Source organism: Penicillium hordei (genome assembly GCF_028827395.1).
Source record: "Penicillium hordei strain IBT 12815 chromosome Unknown utg000004l_segment0_segment0, whole genome shotgun sequence".
NCBI classification, from domain to species: domain Eukaryota; kingdom Fungi; phylum Ascomycota; class Eurotiomycetes; order Eurotiales; family Aspergillaceae; genus Penicillium; species Penicillium hordei.
In genome coordinates, this window is record NW_026623145.1 from 2,544,124 (window position 1) to 2,560,168 (window position 16,045).

The 16,045-nt window shown below is 47.3% G+C and overlaps 6 protein-coding genes across 6 annotated transcripts; 4 read left to right on the forward strand and 2 right to left on the reverse strand.

Moving 5' to 3' along the window:
- Positions 1-1,487: 1,487 nt before the first annotated feature.
- N7537_008181 (putative multicopper oxidase) lies at positions 1,488-1,967 on the forward strand (the record flags this gene model as incomplete). Its single annotated transcript, XM_056899236.1, has 1 exon — positions 1,488-1,967. The coding sequence occupies one exon, from the start codon at positions 1,488-1,490 to the stop codon at positions 1,965-1,967; it is 480 nt and encodes a 159-aa protein (XP_056751312.1).
- Positions 1,968-2,746: 779 nt separating this feature from the next.
- On the forward strand, positions 2,747-3,273 carry N7537_008182 (cupin domain-containing protein; the record flags this gene model as incomplete). Its single annotated transcript, XM_056899237.1, has 2 exons — positions 2,747-3,040; positions 3,103-3,273. 2 exons carry the CDS (start codon positions 2,747-2,749, stop codon positions 3,271-3,273), a joined length of 465 nt encoding a protein of 154 aa, XP_056751313.1.
- A 1,728-nt stretch (positions 3,274-5,001) lies between these two features.
- Positions 5,002-6,757, reverse strand: N7537_008183 (putative MFS sugar transporter; the record flags this gene model as incomplete). Its single annotated transcript, XM_056899238.1, has 2 exons — positions 5,002-5,897; positions 5,959-6,757. 2 exons carry the CDS (start codon positions 6,755-6,757, stop codon positions 5,002-5,004), a joined length of 1,695 nt encoding a protein of 564 aa, XP_056751314.1.
- Positions 6,758-8,708: 1,951 nt separating this feature from the next.
- Positions 8,709-9,456, forward strand: N7537_008184 (uncharacterized protein; the record flags this gene model as incomplete). Its single annotated transcript, XM_056899239.1, has 4 exons — positions 8,709-8,934; positions 8,996-9,122; positions 9,176-9,303; positions 9,356-9,456. 4 exons carry the CDS (start codon positions 8,709-8,711, stop codon positions 9,454-9,456), a joined length of 582 nt encoding a protein of 193 aa, XP_056751315.1.
- Positions 9,457-9,981: 525 nt separating this feature from the next.
- N7537_008185 (pseudouridine-5'-phosphate glycosidase/carbohydrate kinase family protein) lies at positions 9,982-12,732 on the reverse strand (the record flags this gene model as incomplete). The annotated part of the gene is made up of 7 exons (XM_056899240.1): positions 9,982-11,296; positions 11,368-11,668; positions 11,720-11,950; positions 12,008-12,049; positions 12,105-12,204; positions 12,254-12,462; positions 12,540-12,732. 7 exons carry the CDS (start codon positions 12,730-12,732, stop codon positions 9,982-9,984), a joined length of 2,391 nt encoding a protein of 796 aa, XP_056751316.1.
- Positions 12,733-13,023: 291 nt separating this feature from the next.
- On the forward strand, positions 13,024-15,800 carry N7537_008186 (dolichyl-diphosphooligosaccharide--protein glycotransferase subunit OST1; the record flags this gene model as incomplete). The annotated part of the gene is made up of 5 exons (XM_056899241.1): positions 13,024-13,364; positions 13,466-14,507; positions 14,567-14,688; positions 14,747-14,882; positions 15,018-15,800. The coding sequence occupies 5 exons, from the start codon at positions 13,024-13,026 to the stop codon at positions 15,798-15,800; spliced, it is 2,424 nt and encodes an 807-aa protein (XP_056751317.1).
- Between the last annotated feature and the right edge of the window lie 245 nt (positions 15,801-16,045).

A 16,045-nucleotide genomic window follows, 5' to 3' on the forward strand; every position in this document is an offset into this window, starting at 1 on the left:
CAGTATGATCTACATAAGGAGTGCATCCATACGATACATGGCTAACCTATACTCGGTATGCTCTAGATAATTCAACTGGATTATATTATAAAGCGCGGAAGTGGGAGTAGGAATATTACTCTATGTGACATATCATCTTTCCATCCATCTTTCCATCCATTTTCCATAGATTTTCCATCGATTTTCCATCCATCTTTCCATCCATCTCCGCATCCATCTCCGCCATCTCCCTCAATATGCCACTGTCTCTCTGCGTCTCTCCCTCTCTATCTATGCTTCCATCTAAATCTGTATTTGTTTTTTTTTTTTTTTTTATCTTAGGGGTAGCGTATATCATGTAGCGAGGCTATAAAACTGCATATAGATTATTTTCTAGCAAAGGAAGATAAGGATAAAGTATTAGGTTCCTTGCTATGGTAAAGTCAATTCATTATGTCTACTAGGAGCACTGGATCTCAAAGAGACGGCTTTGACAGAGCAATAGGTCCAACCGTCTTAGCTTATAAATTTAGCCCTAAAGCCAAGCCCCGCTGTGATCATATATAACCTGCCATTGTAGATTAAATGAAGAAATGTTTCACATCATCCGATAGGAAAACTGGACGGTACAGAGATTCTAATCTGGAGGCAAGACTGAAGACTGAAGCAAGATAAATATTGTTACTACTGGATAATTATAGATGAATACAATTAAATTTAAAACTTTCAAGTAAATGGTCATACGGTAAAAAATGAGCATCTAGTACCGAATTACCACGGATTCAAAGTCGACCTCGGCGATTTGATTGTAGGATACGCACGTAAGACCCTCGTGATAAGCGCTTTTAGACAACTCACCGCGCTGCTTGTGGCAACTATTGCATCATGTCAATGTGATATATATAACAATGATCATTACTACTAGTATCCGTCGGGCTTCGTCAGTCAATCATGCAAAGAGGGGTAAATTTATCGCGTATGATGTCGAATTTCCTCCCAAATCTGGTGGTAGCCAGGCAACACCGCGCTCTAAGAAAGAAAAAGTTATTCCGTCCTTCGTTATATGCCCCATTCTACGCACCTTTTTCAAGCCGGAATCAGACAGACCAGGTATATCTCGACAGGACAATCCAAAACTAGAGAAAACAGTCATGTAGGATACATCTCATCAATATATTTTCTTGCTCTATCTGTATTACTTGTGTTCAGTGTACTCGAAGACTTTCGACACTAGGGCACACTCAGGATGGACTCGGCCCAAGACCGAGAAAGCAAGAGGTCAGACCCAATCCTGGTGCCTCAAGCGAATGAAGCATTGCAATTACACTCGAGTCCTTGCGATACCTCCGAATAACGATGCACAAACATTTCAAACCTCCCGAAAGAGAAAGCAGTGCTCACATCTGCACCAAATGTCCCTCCATCGATCACTCGAAACTATTATATTCTCCTCGAAGTGCCGTTCACAACTTCCACCAAGGTGAAACAATTGACTAGTCAATACAAGTATGAACAATGGAATTTTCAATGGCACTGTTCCTGGCCCGTTCATCCGCGCTCGAGTCCGCGATGTGGTTGAACTGTCGTTGACGAACCGTGACGAAACCGGAAACCCGCACAACATCGACTATCATGCAATTCTGGGACCGAGAGGGGGTTCTGCATTGACAACGGCAGAAGAAGGCCAGACCAAGACCGCAAGGTTTCAGCTCCATTGCCCAGGTCTTTATATGTACCATTTTGCAGCTGCATCGGTACCAGTGCATATTGCCAACGGCGTGTATGGGCTCATGTATGTGCAACCAGCCGAAGGGGATCTCGCTACAGTAGATCGCGAGTACTATGTGATGCAGAGCGATTTTTATCACGAGGCACTGGAAATCAAGGACGATGGAAAACCGTCATTTAAAAATGAAGTTTTCGTATCCAAATGCGGTTCGAGAAGAGCCAAGTGTCGTTGTCTTCAAATGGACATGAGGCCGCGTTAACGAGAGATAAGCCCCTCAAAGCTTCCGTGGATGAGAGAGTCCGCATATTTTTTGGGAATGCGGGGCCAAACCTTACGAGTTCGTTTCATGTCATTGGGAGCAACTTTGAGAATGTTTATCGCGATGGCGACGTTGTTAGTCCCCCTGGACAGATTGTTCAGACCGTTAGTATTCCCCCGGGCGGTTCTACGGTTGTTAATATGAAAATTGTGGTTCCTGGGACGTATACGCTTGTGGACCATGCCATATTTCGTCTTGAGCAAGGTGCTGTGGGAAATTTAAATGTAGCCGGGGAACCCAGGGCCAATATATGCTACAGCGAAGGGCTATCTGCTTCTTGTATTGGCTGAAAATTATATGCTTAATATCAAAAGATTTTGAACCCACAATTTGCCGTTTAATTGACAAAATATTTCTTGCATTAGATCAATGACGGTCAACTTTATTAATGTCCATGATATATGTTGCCCATACCTGATGTTGAGTGTCTGACAAAGAGATCATAATACCAAGTGCTGTACGTAGGCGCAGGCAAAGGTTGTTAAAAATAATTGTTTCAAGATATTGAGCTATCGAAACTATGTAAGTCTGACATCTTGGCGTGGATAGAAAGTAAGCTGATGTATTACCACGATGAGATATGATTTGCTGATAGAAGCAATGCAGACTATTAATATCGTAACCTAGTGACTCATCAAGGGTAAAATATATTTTGATTGTCATCTCTTTCCCACTTTTACTTAACCTCAATCACATCTTCACTCCACCCTTTTCCCAGCATGGCGAACAATCAATCCGCACAAGAGATTATCAAGATATTGAATCTTTCCCCACATCCAGAAAAGGGATACTACGTCGAGACCTTCCGCGACCGCAATTCATCAAACGATCGCTCACATAGCACCTGCATTTATTACCTTCTCGAGGGAAAAAGTGGTCTCTCGCAATGGCACCGTGTTCTCGATGGTGCCGAGGTATGGCATTACTACGCCGGCGCCCCCATGCAACTCTCACTATCCTGGAATGATGGAACACCCATCCGGGACACGATTCTAGGGCTTGATTTTGTAGCAGTGAGTTATTTCTTTATTGTGTGTATGTCATGGCCACTTGACAATGCTTAATTTCTATACAGGGCCAACGGCCTCAAAAGGTTGTTGAGCGCCAAGAGTGGCAGCATGCCCGAAGCCTAGGGCCGTGGACCTTAGTTGGTTGCACGGTTGCACCGGCCTTCTCGTTTGAGTCGTTTGAGATGGCCGAAGCCGGATGGGAGCCTCGCTCGGACAATAATATTAAAGACGAGTGAGAAGGGATTGGGGGATTTAATGATCTGCCGGACGAAAGGGAAGCAGTGGGACAGATAGGACGTTCCGCCTCACGGAACGTCAAACACTGTTGAGATTACCCTTTCATCCAGCTATCCTCTACCATCAAATTCATCTTGCAATTGCCTCCAATTCACTTCGCTGGTTAGATCAAGTCCCTCGGAAAGCATCAATGTCGTCCGAAGATTTTGGCACTAAGAGCAGGGTGGTCAAGTTTCCGTCTGTCAGACTTAATAGGAAAGTTAGGGCAATGGTTTTCTATATCACTCTTTCGCATCCTATATTGGGCAATATCTAGATGATTAAGTAAAGTAAGTGTAGGAACTACATCACCTACCATATGTTCTTACCCACTCCGCTTTTCTGGCTTCCCTCACCAAATATATATATCTACTACATACTACACTACACCACCATTTATTGGTTTAATTAATTTAAATAAAAATATGAGTAAGCTTAATATCCGCACAATGAATTTCTCGCTTAATATTTTGTATAATACCCCTTAGCCCGCCGTACTGCCTTCATACGTCTTCCTATACTCAATATTAATGCATCTATCTTCGACTAATCTAATATATCCCATACTTTTACTAGGCATTGTTTAAAATAAAGCCAGTCAGTCTCGCTTCTTCCTATACTAATAAGCTCTAGAAATAATGCAAAAAGCTTCACTTTTAACCAGTGCCATACCGGTTCAATTGGGTTTAAATCAGGTGAGTATATAGGCCAGTCCTCAACATATATTCTATAAGCTTCAAACCACTCTCGTATCACCAATGCTATATGAATCTTTACGTTATCTTGCTGAAATACTATACCGGGGGTATAGATTAGTAATAGACCTTTTTTAAGCGCTTCGATATACGAATTTATAGTATAACCTCGCCCCGAAGGTAAGTCTTCGTCCTATTCTATAATAACTAATTTTATTCGACTACTAAGCCAGATTCTAGCCTAAATCATTTGTGAAATATCTTTAATATAAACCTTTGTATTTACAAATTCCTTTCGAAGACCCTCTAAGGTCGTACGGAAGTACTATTGTAATCTAAAGTTCGAGGTTCGTTATACCGAATACTCGTCCGAAAAGATCTATAATTGAAAGCTTTCCTAGCGCCATTTTCTCGCGAATTTAAGCCTCTTTTTTATAAGAGGAGGCTTAATTAGTATCTTCTGTCTCGATCGTCGTTTTTTAAGTCCGAATCGCTTTAAAATTCGACGTATAGTAGAGGGTGATAGATACTAAGCTATAGTAGTACTTAGCTGCTTATAGGTCTAAAACGGATGCCGGCGGGCCTATAAAAGAAGATAATAATAGGCTCGTTTAGTAAGTATAGGGGGACGGCTAGATTTCTCACGATTTCCCAATTTTTCATCCTCTGAATAGCGCTTGATTGTATTGAAAATAGTCTTACGGGTACAGCCAAAATCATTAGCTAATTGAACCTACGTAGCTCCATTATTGTAGGCGTATATAATAGCTGCTCTTTGCTTAGTAGAAAGCTGCGCCGATTTGCTATTTTTTGGTCCTATTTTCATTGGATTCGAAGCAGTGTGTGTGGTGTAGGGAGAAAAATAAAACCATGGGTTGGTTGCCGGGTCAAATTGAAGTGGGGCAGTGGGTAAGAACATATGACTAGTATCTGTAAATAGATCATCATATCATAATATGCATATGTATCAAGGAAAATAAATAACACTCCCCATCACCACATGGTGGGCTGCTTTTGACCCCCATCCGGCACGCTGAAGTATCCTCTATTTGCCAGGTGCCGTTGAAGCTCCCGGAACTTGCTAGTTTTAGCCCTCTTTTCAAACAAGATATCAATCTCCAAGTAACTTAACCCAAATGTCTCCGGGAGTCGCAGGTAGCACCAAATGAAACACACGGCGCTAAATCCCAGAAAGAAGAAGCACGACTTACCCTTCCAATCCCAGGCTGTGGGATTCAGCATTCGTGGGGTAATGACATTGGTCGCGATAGAAGCCATATTATAAACAATACGGGCGAGGATAACAGTCTTGATGCGCAGCCGCGTGCAAGGGATCTCTGCAACAAGGACATAACATATAGGCCCAATGCTGAGGTTGTAGATGAATGATAGGAAGGTAACAAGGCCGCCAAGAGCCCATGACTGGGTATTTGTTGTAGGTAGGCATCCAATACCACCTGCAACCGTGAGAATAACCATTGAGACCGTGAGGCCAATGAGGTAGATCCTACGGCGCCCAGCTCGCCTCATCCAGAACCACGACAGGATCGCGCCAACTATAGCTATGCCGTACATACCGACAGCAAGGGTGAAGGAATTTTGAACGCTGAGACCGGCTTGTTGATAGAAATATGCTGCGTAAGTCCCCGAGCTGGAGAAGGAAGCTTGCTGTGTAATCCAGATCATGCAGGCAATCTCCGTGCGTCGGAGATTAATCCCTTTAAAGCAGTCCAAGTATGTAATTCGACCGTTGCCCAGATGTTTTTCCGTCTCATTGGTATGTGTCATCATCGCTACCACCTCGTCAACGTTGAAAGCGTCGTGTGCTGTGGTAAGGCGTAGTAATGTCCTTCTAGCCTCCTCGGGTCGCTCCTTGCGAATCAGCCACCCTAATGGTAGTGTAAGATTCGGATAACTGGCAGAATAATTGAGTTAGGGGACACCTCATACCTGGGGACTCGGGTGCGAAATAAACTCCGATTATAATCGGAACGGCCAAGACCCACTGTAAGGCAAGTGGCATACGATATGCCCACTCCGTTTCATTGCCTGCTTGGCTGCGAACTACTCCAACAGCGCAGAGCTGCCCAATCAACCAACAAATGTTCATGCTGCTCAGAATATATGCCCGAAGTGCGACTGGCATCACCTCTGCTGCATACGTTGTGGCCAAGGTCTGAAATATTCCCCATGGAATTCCGCATAAAACCTGGCCAGCTAATAACATCTGGACATTCACGGCGAAGAAAGGCAGGAATATAAAGCAACACAAAGAGATCAACGCCGTCAGTATTGTCCGACGATAGCCGAACCGGTCCGCGAGGAAGCCGTTCATGAATAACCCGATGATTTGGCCTACCACAGCTGCAGAGGTCAGGCCCGATTGCCACTTGGAGGACATTTCAAAGTTTCCCGGATGGGATGGGTCTGGGGCTCCATATTTCCGATTGAAGACCGGGAATGTAAAGAAACTGACGAGAAGTGTGGTGTCGTAGCCTTCCATAATGATCGTTGACGAGAGGACAATTGACCATAAGATTGCCTTTGGGTAAAGTTGACAACCGGTGAGCAGCGACATCTTTCGCTCCGCCCTAGTGGCTGCTCTGGCGCCCGATGACAGCGGTTGTAGGCTGGGGATACGGGCCGACAGATCGGAAAAGATGTCTTCATCGTGGGAATTTGAACCCCGTTCCAGCGGAATTTCATCAAAGGAAACTTCCGCTAGGTCATGGCGAGCTTTGGATGCCATCTGGTGGCACAGAGGAAGGGTTGTGAAAGGATGATTCCAAATATCAGGTCTAGCCTTTATTCAAGAATTGTTATCATTCTTGAATTGAAGGGGCAGAAGTTCATTGAAAATGAAAAGGAGGAAATGATTTGGGATTTTCCCCCAATGGTCACTTGGTATAGGGGTGGCACACGTTGATGACTCTCCAGGGAACACAGTTTGACCTCTAGCAATAATTCGACATGATATGAGTGGGGAGTCTTCGTTTTCCCTGGTTCTCCGAGAAAGAGGGTTTATTGACAGGGGCTAGACCTCTTTGGATCTCACTAGTCCTCGCTAAAGTCTCTTGTGGAATAAAGCCATGGGAAGCTTCCACATAAGGTTTCCCCAGACTTCCGCCGGGGACCTCCGGAATGAACGGGTGTCCCGTGCCTAAAGTAGTTAGCGTCGCATTCTTCTGCATTCCTATTTTAACAGAACTACTTTGCTTCTCCTATGACTCTCGAGCGTAGGCGAACTGCCGAACACTTTCAAACTTGATCCTTCCTTGATTTGACTAAATGCAAAACTTACTAATTGAGGCCCCAGGCTGGCAGATCCCCTATTCTAACTGGCAAAGACTGGGGAATTTTCCGCGATCGATTCGATCCAATCCCTTTATTCCTGATTGAGATGTTCGCTCCGAAACATTGTTGACTGTGTCAAACGCTATCATCCTTCGAATGCTTAGTAGACCTAGATATTTCCAGAATGGGAGAGCTAAAGGAAGGCCTTGATTACCTGGAAGACATGCTAGAGCGCGTCTTTAGCGGGCCTTCGAGCGGCCAAAGACGTTGCTCGCTAGCATGCAATTATATTCAGTGACGAATGCAGCATTAATAATTCCCACTCAATCACCAAGGCGAGAAGTAATGAAATGTCTTCATAGACACGTATAAAAAGGGCAAGGGAAATAGCGAAATGGTCTATCCGGGACCACAAATCTGCTAGTCTAGCAGAATACACCTCCAAGCGCACGTCAAGTCCGAATCTCAGCTACCATAATAAAAAGGTCCCACTCCCAAACCTTATGGTATCGCGCGTGACACATGACCGACGGTCACATATTGCCGTTGATGTTTTAGTTGTGACATGACGCCTAGCGGTTACCCAGAACCAAATGCTGAAGATGAAACAAGATGCTGAAGGGGGAAATGTGTTCTACTTGCCTAAATCAATAACGGTAACATCAATCTCCTCTCCGGAGGTGTGATTGTTTCATACCGAGAATACACGGAGTCTCCCAATGCGCCTATCCAGTTGCCTATTTGGGCTAATACTGGGCGGGGCTGAAGGATGTAGGAGCTCCGCAGAAATCTGATTTAATCAAGTACTCACCTAACCAAGTACCGAAATGGGCTCCTTTTTACCCCCACATTATTTTTGTAGTGTATAGCTAACTCTGTGGACTACCGCATGATATCTTTCTTTGTTACTTAGAGATAACTTCATCAATATCCTTCTCCGGTCAATTATTGACTTTTACTCTCTGCTTTCGAGTCCAATTGTAATACCGCCTCCTGCTTACTCCTTTGAGCTAGTGTCGGATATCTCGGAGCCAAGATCCTAATTCAAACGGCCCCTGGTTTCATTGAGGAAAGATTTACGTATACTGGGATGAGCATTCGATTTCAGATCAGGAAACGATGCGGGCATAGACATTGAACGCATTGTCGCGTATTCCAAGTAAGCAGAATAAGCGATCTTCTCACAATACCCTTCTAGGGTGCTTCAAATGAGGTGATCCTTTCCTATTCCCACACGGTTGTGAAACAGCGCCCCAATTACCCCATTTCTGTTGCTCGAGGTATATAGAATACTTAGATATAAGAAAGAGCTTCTGTCCTCTAGATTTTTCCTCTATCAAAATTGAAGTCTTCTACCTCATCAGGAACAGTCAACCACAAAGCCTTCTTACCCATTCCATTGCAAGATGCAGCTCCTCTCTCTCGTCAGTGTCATGGCACTTGTGCCTGCAGTGTTCTCATCCCCAGTGACCGAATTCAAGAAAATCGCGGTCCGGGCTGATGATCGGGGCAACGAAACAATTTCTGGCCTGGGAGCCCGCAAGCAGGCAGTGGTTGGCGCTGGCGGCAACACTCGTGACCTCGCGATTGCGATGCTGGAGACGAAGACAATGACTACCGATTACACCTATGGTATGTACAGGTACTAACCAGCTTGTGAAACTCAGTAGGGTGTTAACAATCACGCCAACAGGTGATGGAAAGGATGGCGACGGTACCAACTTCGGTATCTTCAAGCAAAATTGGTATATATTGCGACACTCTGCATCCGAATTCCTGGGACAGACCGTTGCCGAGGTTGCTAATGGTGCAATCCTCAAGTAAGTTCTCTGGTTTATAGACTGCCCCGATCATGTTTACTGATACTCGCTAGCTCCAATCTGGGCAAAGATATCCAAGCCCGCCACGACGGTGAGAAACACTACGGGTATGAAACCTGGTTCAGTGGCCACCGCAACGGTGAAACTGGTGTCAACAACCCAGGCACAGCTGATATCAATGGTGAGTTTTCCTATTCCATGAATCGCTTGACTTATTCTCACATCGTGGATAGCGTACATCGATGCCGTGGCATGGATTCAACAGCAGATTGAGAGTGATGAGAAGTATCAGTCTGATGATACTCGGTTCTGGGTTGATGTCCAGGCCATTTAGGGCACTGGGGAAAGCACGAGGACATCCCCTCCCTTCCTCAGGTAAGGGTGACAAGGGACACATTTGGTTTAACTCTAGAGATTTCGCTTCTTACACTCGTTTGGTCGTAACTCGTTTTGTAACTTTATCACACAAATACGCTCGTTTATCAAAGAACTGTTCCTACAGTATAATACGGAGCCTTATCATAACCCGGTTCCATTTTGTTGAATTTTGAGGTAACCCAGCTGTATCGTCTAATAAGCTCGAAGGTCGGCATATTACGACTATAAATGAAGGGACAGTGGACCTCAGCGCCACGGGTTGAAGGAAGAGTTGCAATTAATCAGCCAAAACACCGACTGCTCAATTTTACTCATCACAAAGTGGCTAGGAGCGAGCACTAAAACGGAAAGGTAAAGGCATGCCTGAAATTTGATGCATTTGTACATTAGTCCGAAGACCCTAAGCCGCCCACTTCATATGGAGATCCTTACCTCAGATATCAACGTCATTAGTCCTAGGCTCCTGTCACAGCTACACCTATCAAAGCCCCAATAGGCCCCGCAGCTCAACCAATTCCTTGCTCACACCTCCAGCGCTAGCCAATGTTTTACAGCTCGCCTCCTGAGCTATAGGAATGACATCCTCAATGCGCACGGAAGGGCCCTTAGCCAATCCAGCCACCACAACACCTAGCAGTGTATCACCCGCCGCATTGACACTGACAATGTCATCGGCACCTAGAATAGCACCAGGCGGGAACAGACGCATGTAAACACCACCGAAAGGCACGTCCGATGCAGGCGACGCGCGGGAAAGAATATATGGCGCAGACTCCGGATCCGTAAGACGGGAATCTCCAGGCGGCAGAAGCTGGGTGAGGAGAGCACCTGCACCACCGAGCTTGGTAACGATACAGGGAATGAAAGGAAGCAGCTGAACAGTCTGCTGCGGAAGGCCCTCGTCGACGAGAGACAGCGAAGTGATTGCAATGAGACGCTCACGCGAGCCTGTCGGGGACATATTCATAGAGTTAATGATATGCCACCATCCCGCAGACTCGAAAAGAGAAGATTCCCGCGCAGCAGTGTACATAGCTGCCAGCTCGAGACGGTTCGGACACGCAAGACTGATAGCATTGTCTGGCACAGTTTTATTGGGACCAATAGTTGCGCCGGTGTTGTTTGCACCGCTACCAAATAGACGTCGGGATTTGGCTGTTGAAACGGGCTCGAAGGCCACGCGCGCGCCATGTTTGCGTGCTACAGCACTCCACTTGGCCATTACTTCGGGCCGCCAGTTGGCGTCGACAACGACCCAGTTTGGCTTGGTGCGTTCGAGGAGAGGTTCCCAGAAGCCGTCAAAGTCGAGTTGGGATTCGGGTAGCTCGACGATGCCCATGTCGGCCATAGCTACTAGAAGGTCCTTTTTGATGTCGTTGATCGCAATGTATTGTGCTGTGCGGATGGATGGCGTTGCTTGGAGGACTTGAATGCCAGCGGTGCTGAGGCTTTCTTTTTCAAGGGTTGATAGTGCGGCGCGGCCGCTGAGATCGTCTGCAACGACGCTGCAGAAGATCACGTCGCTACCGACATAGTTGGCGGCAACGGCAACGTTGTGGCCAACGCCGCCTAGGCTTTGGCCGATAATTGCTGGGTTGGAGGTGTGCGGTACTGGTGCAACCTGTGTGGGTTCGTCCCCGAATGGAGTGTAGTCGCAGGATAGATCGATGGCTAGCGAGCCGGCTACCACGACATCTGCCTTTAGGGTCGGGGTAATGGGTGCCTCGCTGATGGCTAGTTTCGGGACATCTTCAACTTGACTTGGCAAAGCTACACCTGGGATTGATGGCATGTGTCTATAGGGAAGGAGATCTCCGAACTTAGCATTGATTGAATCTCATGTCTCGTATCTAGAAATAAAACTCACCGAGACCCTGTTTCTAGGTCAGCTTGTTCAAGCTTGGCAAGTTCCACAGCTACTAGGGTTGCCCGCTTGACATTGGACTCAACCAAGGCCCGGTTAGCAACTACGCTCTTTCCACCGCTTAGTTCCTTGATCTTAGCAAGCACAAATGGCGTGTTGTCACTGCCGTGGTAACCCTCTACATGTGAAAGGCGGATAGCTTCTTCAATCACAAGATCCATCTCGGCTTTAGGGATTGAGTGCTCCAGGGGGACGGGATTGGCGAAGTGGATTCCGGAGACTACTGGAAGCTTTGATTGCGCATCTGAAGATTATGTCAATGGAACTGTAGCTTTCAATACATGGGTAAACTTACAAACGATGGCGGCAGCTTCAGCTTCATTTTGAATGACTCTGGGACTGCGAATGCCGCTCTCTCGTGTAAAGAAAGCAGGGAAGTCAACGGGGCCATCCCGGCCATCAGCAAATGTACCCACGCAGACACCTTCAGTCTCGAGGTATTCGAGCGTTCGAGGAATGTCCAAGAAACTCTTGCATCCAGAGCTGATCACCGTCACCGGGGTACGTCCAAGTTCAGTAAGATCGGCTATAATCATTTGTCAATAATTAGGGATACTGGTTTTGTTTCCACAGTTTTCCCTACCAGAAATATCCATTGAGTTTTCTCCTCCGCGATGCACGCCACCTAAAGCAAGTCAGATAGGTTAGATTTTCGATTGAATATTGATCATTGGATTTACCTAGTCCACCGGTACCAAAGATCTTGATACCAGCTAGTTCTGACAGGATCATAGTGCCCGAGATTGTGGTACCGCCGTACATAGGCTTACCAACCATGCCCTAATATAGATCAGTTTCGGACCTCTAAGCCATTGTAACAGCAACTCACCATGCCACAGATATATCCAAGATCTCTACGAGACACTTTCAGAGCGCTCTTATCTTGAGCTGTCGAGGCCAGCTCGATAAGCTCTTCCGCACTCAGACCAACTTTGGCCACACCACCAAGGATTCCTATTGTTGCAGGTACACCACCATTGGCTCTCACAACAGACTCCAACAATGCGGCAAGAGCAAGGTTATCGGGATAAGGGAAACCTACAGCCGGTCAGTCTTGGCTTCCCCGCTTTTGAGCGAAGTTCTTCCATCCCAGGAATGAACATAGGAAGACTCACCGTGTGTATAGATTGTTGTCTCGAGTGAGACAACTGGTTTCCCTGTAGCAACTGCATCACGTACTTCTTCTGACACTTTAAAGAACTTGCTCTGGGCAAGACCATGATAACGACGAGCGGACGGCAGTTGGGTTCCCCTCAGACAGCCGGACTTTAGAGCAGTTCGAGATGCGAACATCGTGCGTGACAACATGGTGATAGCTGAAATGGAGATTCAGCTGTACCTCCAGCCAATTCGAACCTGCACGTCAAGTATGCAAGAAGTAAAGAAGCAAGATGAGGAGAAGCTGCCGAGATCAACCAGGCCCTTATCAGTGATAAGCCGGAGTGCGCGATGTGGCCGCTTCGGCGACCCTAGTATACAATGGGGACCACGTATCATCAGCTTCGCAAGCTCCCCCAGGTTCATCGACTAGACACATTCACAACCTGGATTCTTGAACCTTTTGAATCTTGGAGAAATTGTGTCCTCCAGGTATTCATAATGAGGTTTTTCACCGCCACGGTGCTCGGGCTGCTCGCGCCCAGCCTGTGCGCCGCAACCAACCTTACTACGCCTAGTCGATTGGATCTTCCGTCCGGCTTCAAGCCACCGCAGGTTTTCAAAAACACAAATCTGGTTCGGAATACCAATTTGGAAAAGAGCTATGTGCGGGAAACAGTCAATGTTGTTGTGGAGAATGTCGACAAGAAGCCTCAGAACGACTACTACATCCCCTTCTCTGCCGAGGTGTTCGACCGTATTGGAGGCTTCGAAGTGAGAGATAAGAAAGCCCCCGAGAAGGGACGCTTCAATGTGGACTATACTGAAGCTGTATCATCCGAGTGAGTATCAATTGGGAGGCCAATGGCCATGTCAGGAGTCTAGCCTTGTAATCGGCGAGGTACATACACGGTGACACCAATTCTAACATCGATTGAAACAGCGGCAACCAATACTTCGTCATTCACCTTCCCGAGCCTCTGGCCCCGAAGTCGCAGGTTACCCTTGGAATCTCGTACTCGGTGCTTTCCTCTCTCAGCCCGCTTCCCGCGACCATTGGACAAGCGGACAAGCAATACCTCACCTACTCCTTTTCCGCCTATATGCCATCCGCCTACACGACGGATACACAGAAGACCAAGTTGAAGTTCCCCAGCACCAATGTGCCGGATTACACAACTACTGATGGTCTCAAGTCCGGCTCGGACCCCGAGCGCAAGGGCGCGACATACACTTACGGTCCGTATAACACAGCTCAGGTGGCCCCAGGCACCGAGCACCCAATCACCGTCCGCTACGAGTTTACTAAGCCCGTAATCACCGTAAACCTTTTGGAGCGTGACTTGGAAGTCTCGCACTGGGGCGGCAACCTTGCAACCGAGGAACGGTACTGGCTACGCAACAACGGCTCGGAGCTGACCAATCAGTTCTCGCGTGTCGAGTGGACTTTCACCAGCTACCAGAAAGCGCCTACTTCGGCGGTTCGTGAGCTGGCATATCCGCTTCTTCCCGGCTCTGTCGACCCTTACTTTATTGATGATATCGGCAATGTCTCGACCAGCCGCTACCGTCCAAGTGTTGGTAGGAGCGCAGGTAGTTTGGAGCTGAAGCCCCGTTACCCGATCTTCGGAGGCTGGAACTACAGCTTCCGCATTGGATGGAACAACAACCTTGCTTCGTTTCTGCGCCGTGCCGCGGGTGTCGACTCCGACTCCTATGTCCTCAAGGCCCCGCTCATTGAGGGACCTAAGATGGCTGAAGGTATCCAGTATGAGCGTGTGATTGTGCGTGTCGTTCTCCCCGAAGGTGCTCACAATGTCCGTTTCGAGATCCTCGAGGGAGCTAACAGCAATGGCCTTCCTGGGGCCAACCACATTCACGCTCACGTGAGCTCTCTCAAGACTTACATGGATACCCTGGGCCGGACTACCTTGACCCTGGAGGTTGACAGTCTAACCGACGAAGCGCGTGACTCCAAGTTCGTGGTATGTATTGATTTGTATTGTCACTTGTCCATCTCGCAATCATGCTAACTTGCCATTAGGTTACATACGATCACTCCATGATTGATGCCCTACGCAAGCCTTTGACTATCTTCGCGGGGCTGCTCACAGTCTTTGTCGCTGCCTGGGGCATTGGAAAGATTGATGTCAGCATCAAGAAGCGGTGAACTGCGTGAAATGGATTCTATTCATATTGATATCATATTGTCACCTTTCTATAGTCGTGTCCAAGGGATCTCACCAATCGACTTGTATGTTTACAATGTTTTCAGCTTTCCAGCTTCCAACGTGCCTTCCAAAATCCCTGTAATCTTCAAGTCAGGGTCGCTCCTTCCTCTGAACGTACTTGCCTACTGGGTATACACTATCAGATCGCAATTGTAAACAAACCTCCGTATTGACTCAGGTATTTCCTCGTCCTCCTCGATTCCACCATCCCTTTTCCCTCACTCCCCACGTGTTCTATCATCTGCAGTCATGCTTCAAATAAAGCAATCGCCGAATAAACCTCGTCCACCCCCTGTGGATGACAACACCACGCAAGACTCGCCATCCAAAGTAAACCTGTCTTCCACCCGCAACCCCCTCGGCCCAGTGGTGGTATTCATCGCCCGAGCCTCGAACCTGACCGACCACAGCTACCCAAAGGCAACCATGACCGCCGGCCAAATGCACGCATACCTACGTTCACTTCTGGTAATCACCCTCGCCGAGCACCGCAAGCGATTCGGTGTCCTAGGTCTCCGTCCCCACAAGATACAGACAATCATCCAGCCCGCTCAAACCCGAATCTCAGCCGTCAGTCGAATCGGCAAGTATCTAGCAATGGCTCTCGAAGAAGCCCGAGCGTCCAAGACTGAGTGCATCTTCGTCCTACATGGCTGGGATGGTTGGACAACTGACAAGATGACCATCGCTGAGCTCTGCGAGCCATTCCGCGACGTCCCTTTGTCCTTCCATGTTTATGCCAACCGCGGCACACCTCGTGAGTTCTTTGAAGTTAACGGTCATAAAGTCAATGCGTACTTCAGACACACGGTTGCTGCTGATGATCCGGCTATTGTTGGTGATCGTTCGACCGCGCTTTTCATTCGCATGCTGGAGGTTCTACCTACCTTGGAATATGCAAAGTATTATCCTGTTCTTTCGGCGGCGGAAAGGGATACCCTTGCCAAGTACGATAAGCGGATTTCCGGGATTTACGAGCACGATGAACTCGAGGTCCCTCCAAAGCTTGAAGATGCAAAGCCCGGGGCTCCAAGGCCCGGTGTTTAATATGGCATCGGTGAGTACCAATAGTAATAACCGGTTTGCATCTTTACCCAATGGATTTTAACTTTATTCTTCTCGTGTAGCTTGATATTTTTCAGAAAGATCTAGGAAGGATGACCATGGAAGCGGGGCTGGAGAGGCTCTGGCCTGTTAACAAGTCGGAGGCCATCAATTAGCAAGCAGCTAAACCAATACGAGATCTTTATCAAACTGTTCATTACACACGATAACATACGTATGTCAAGTAA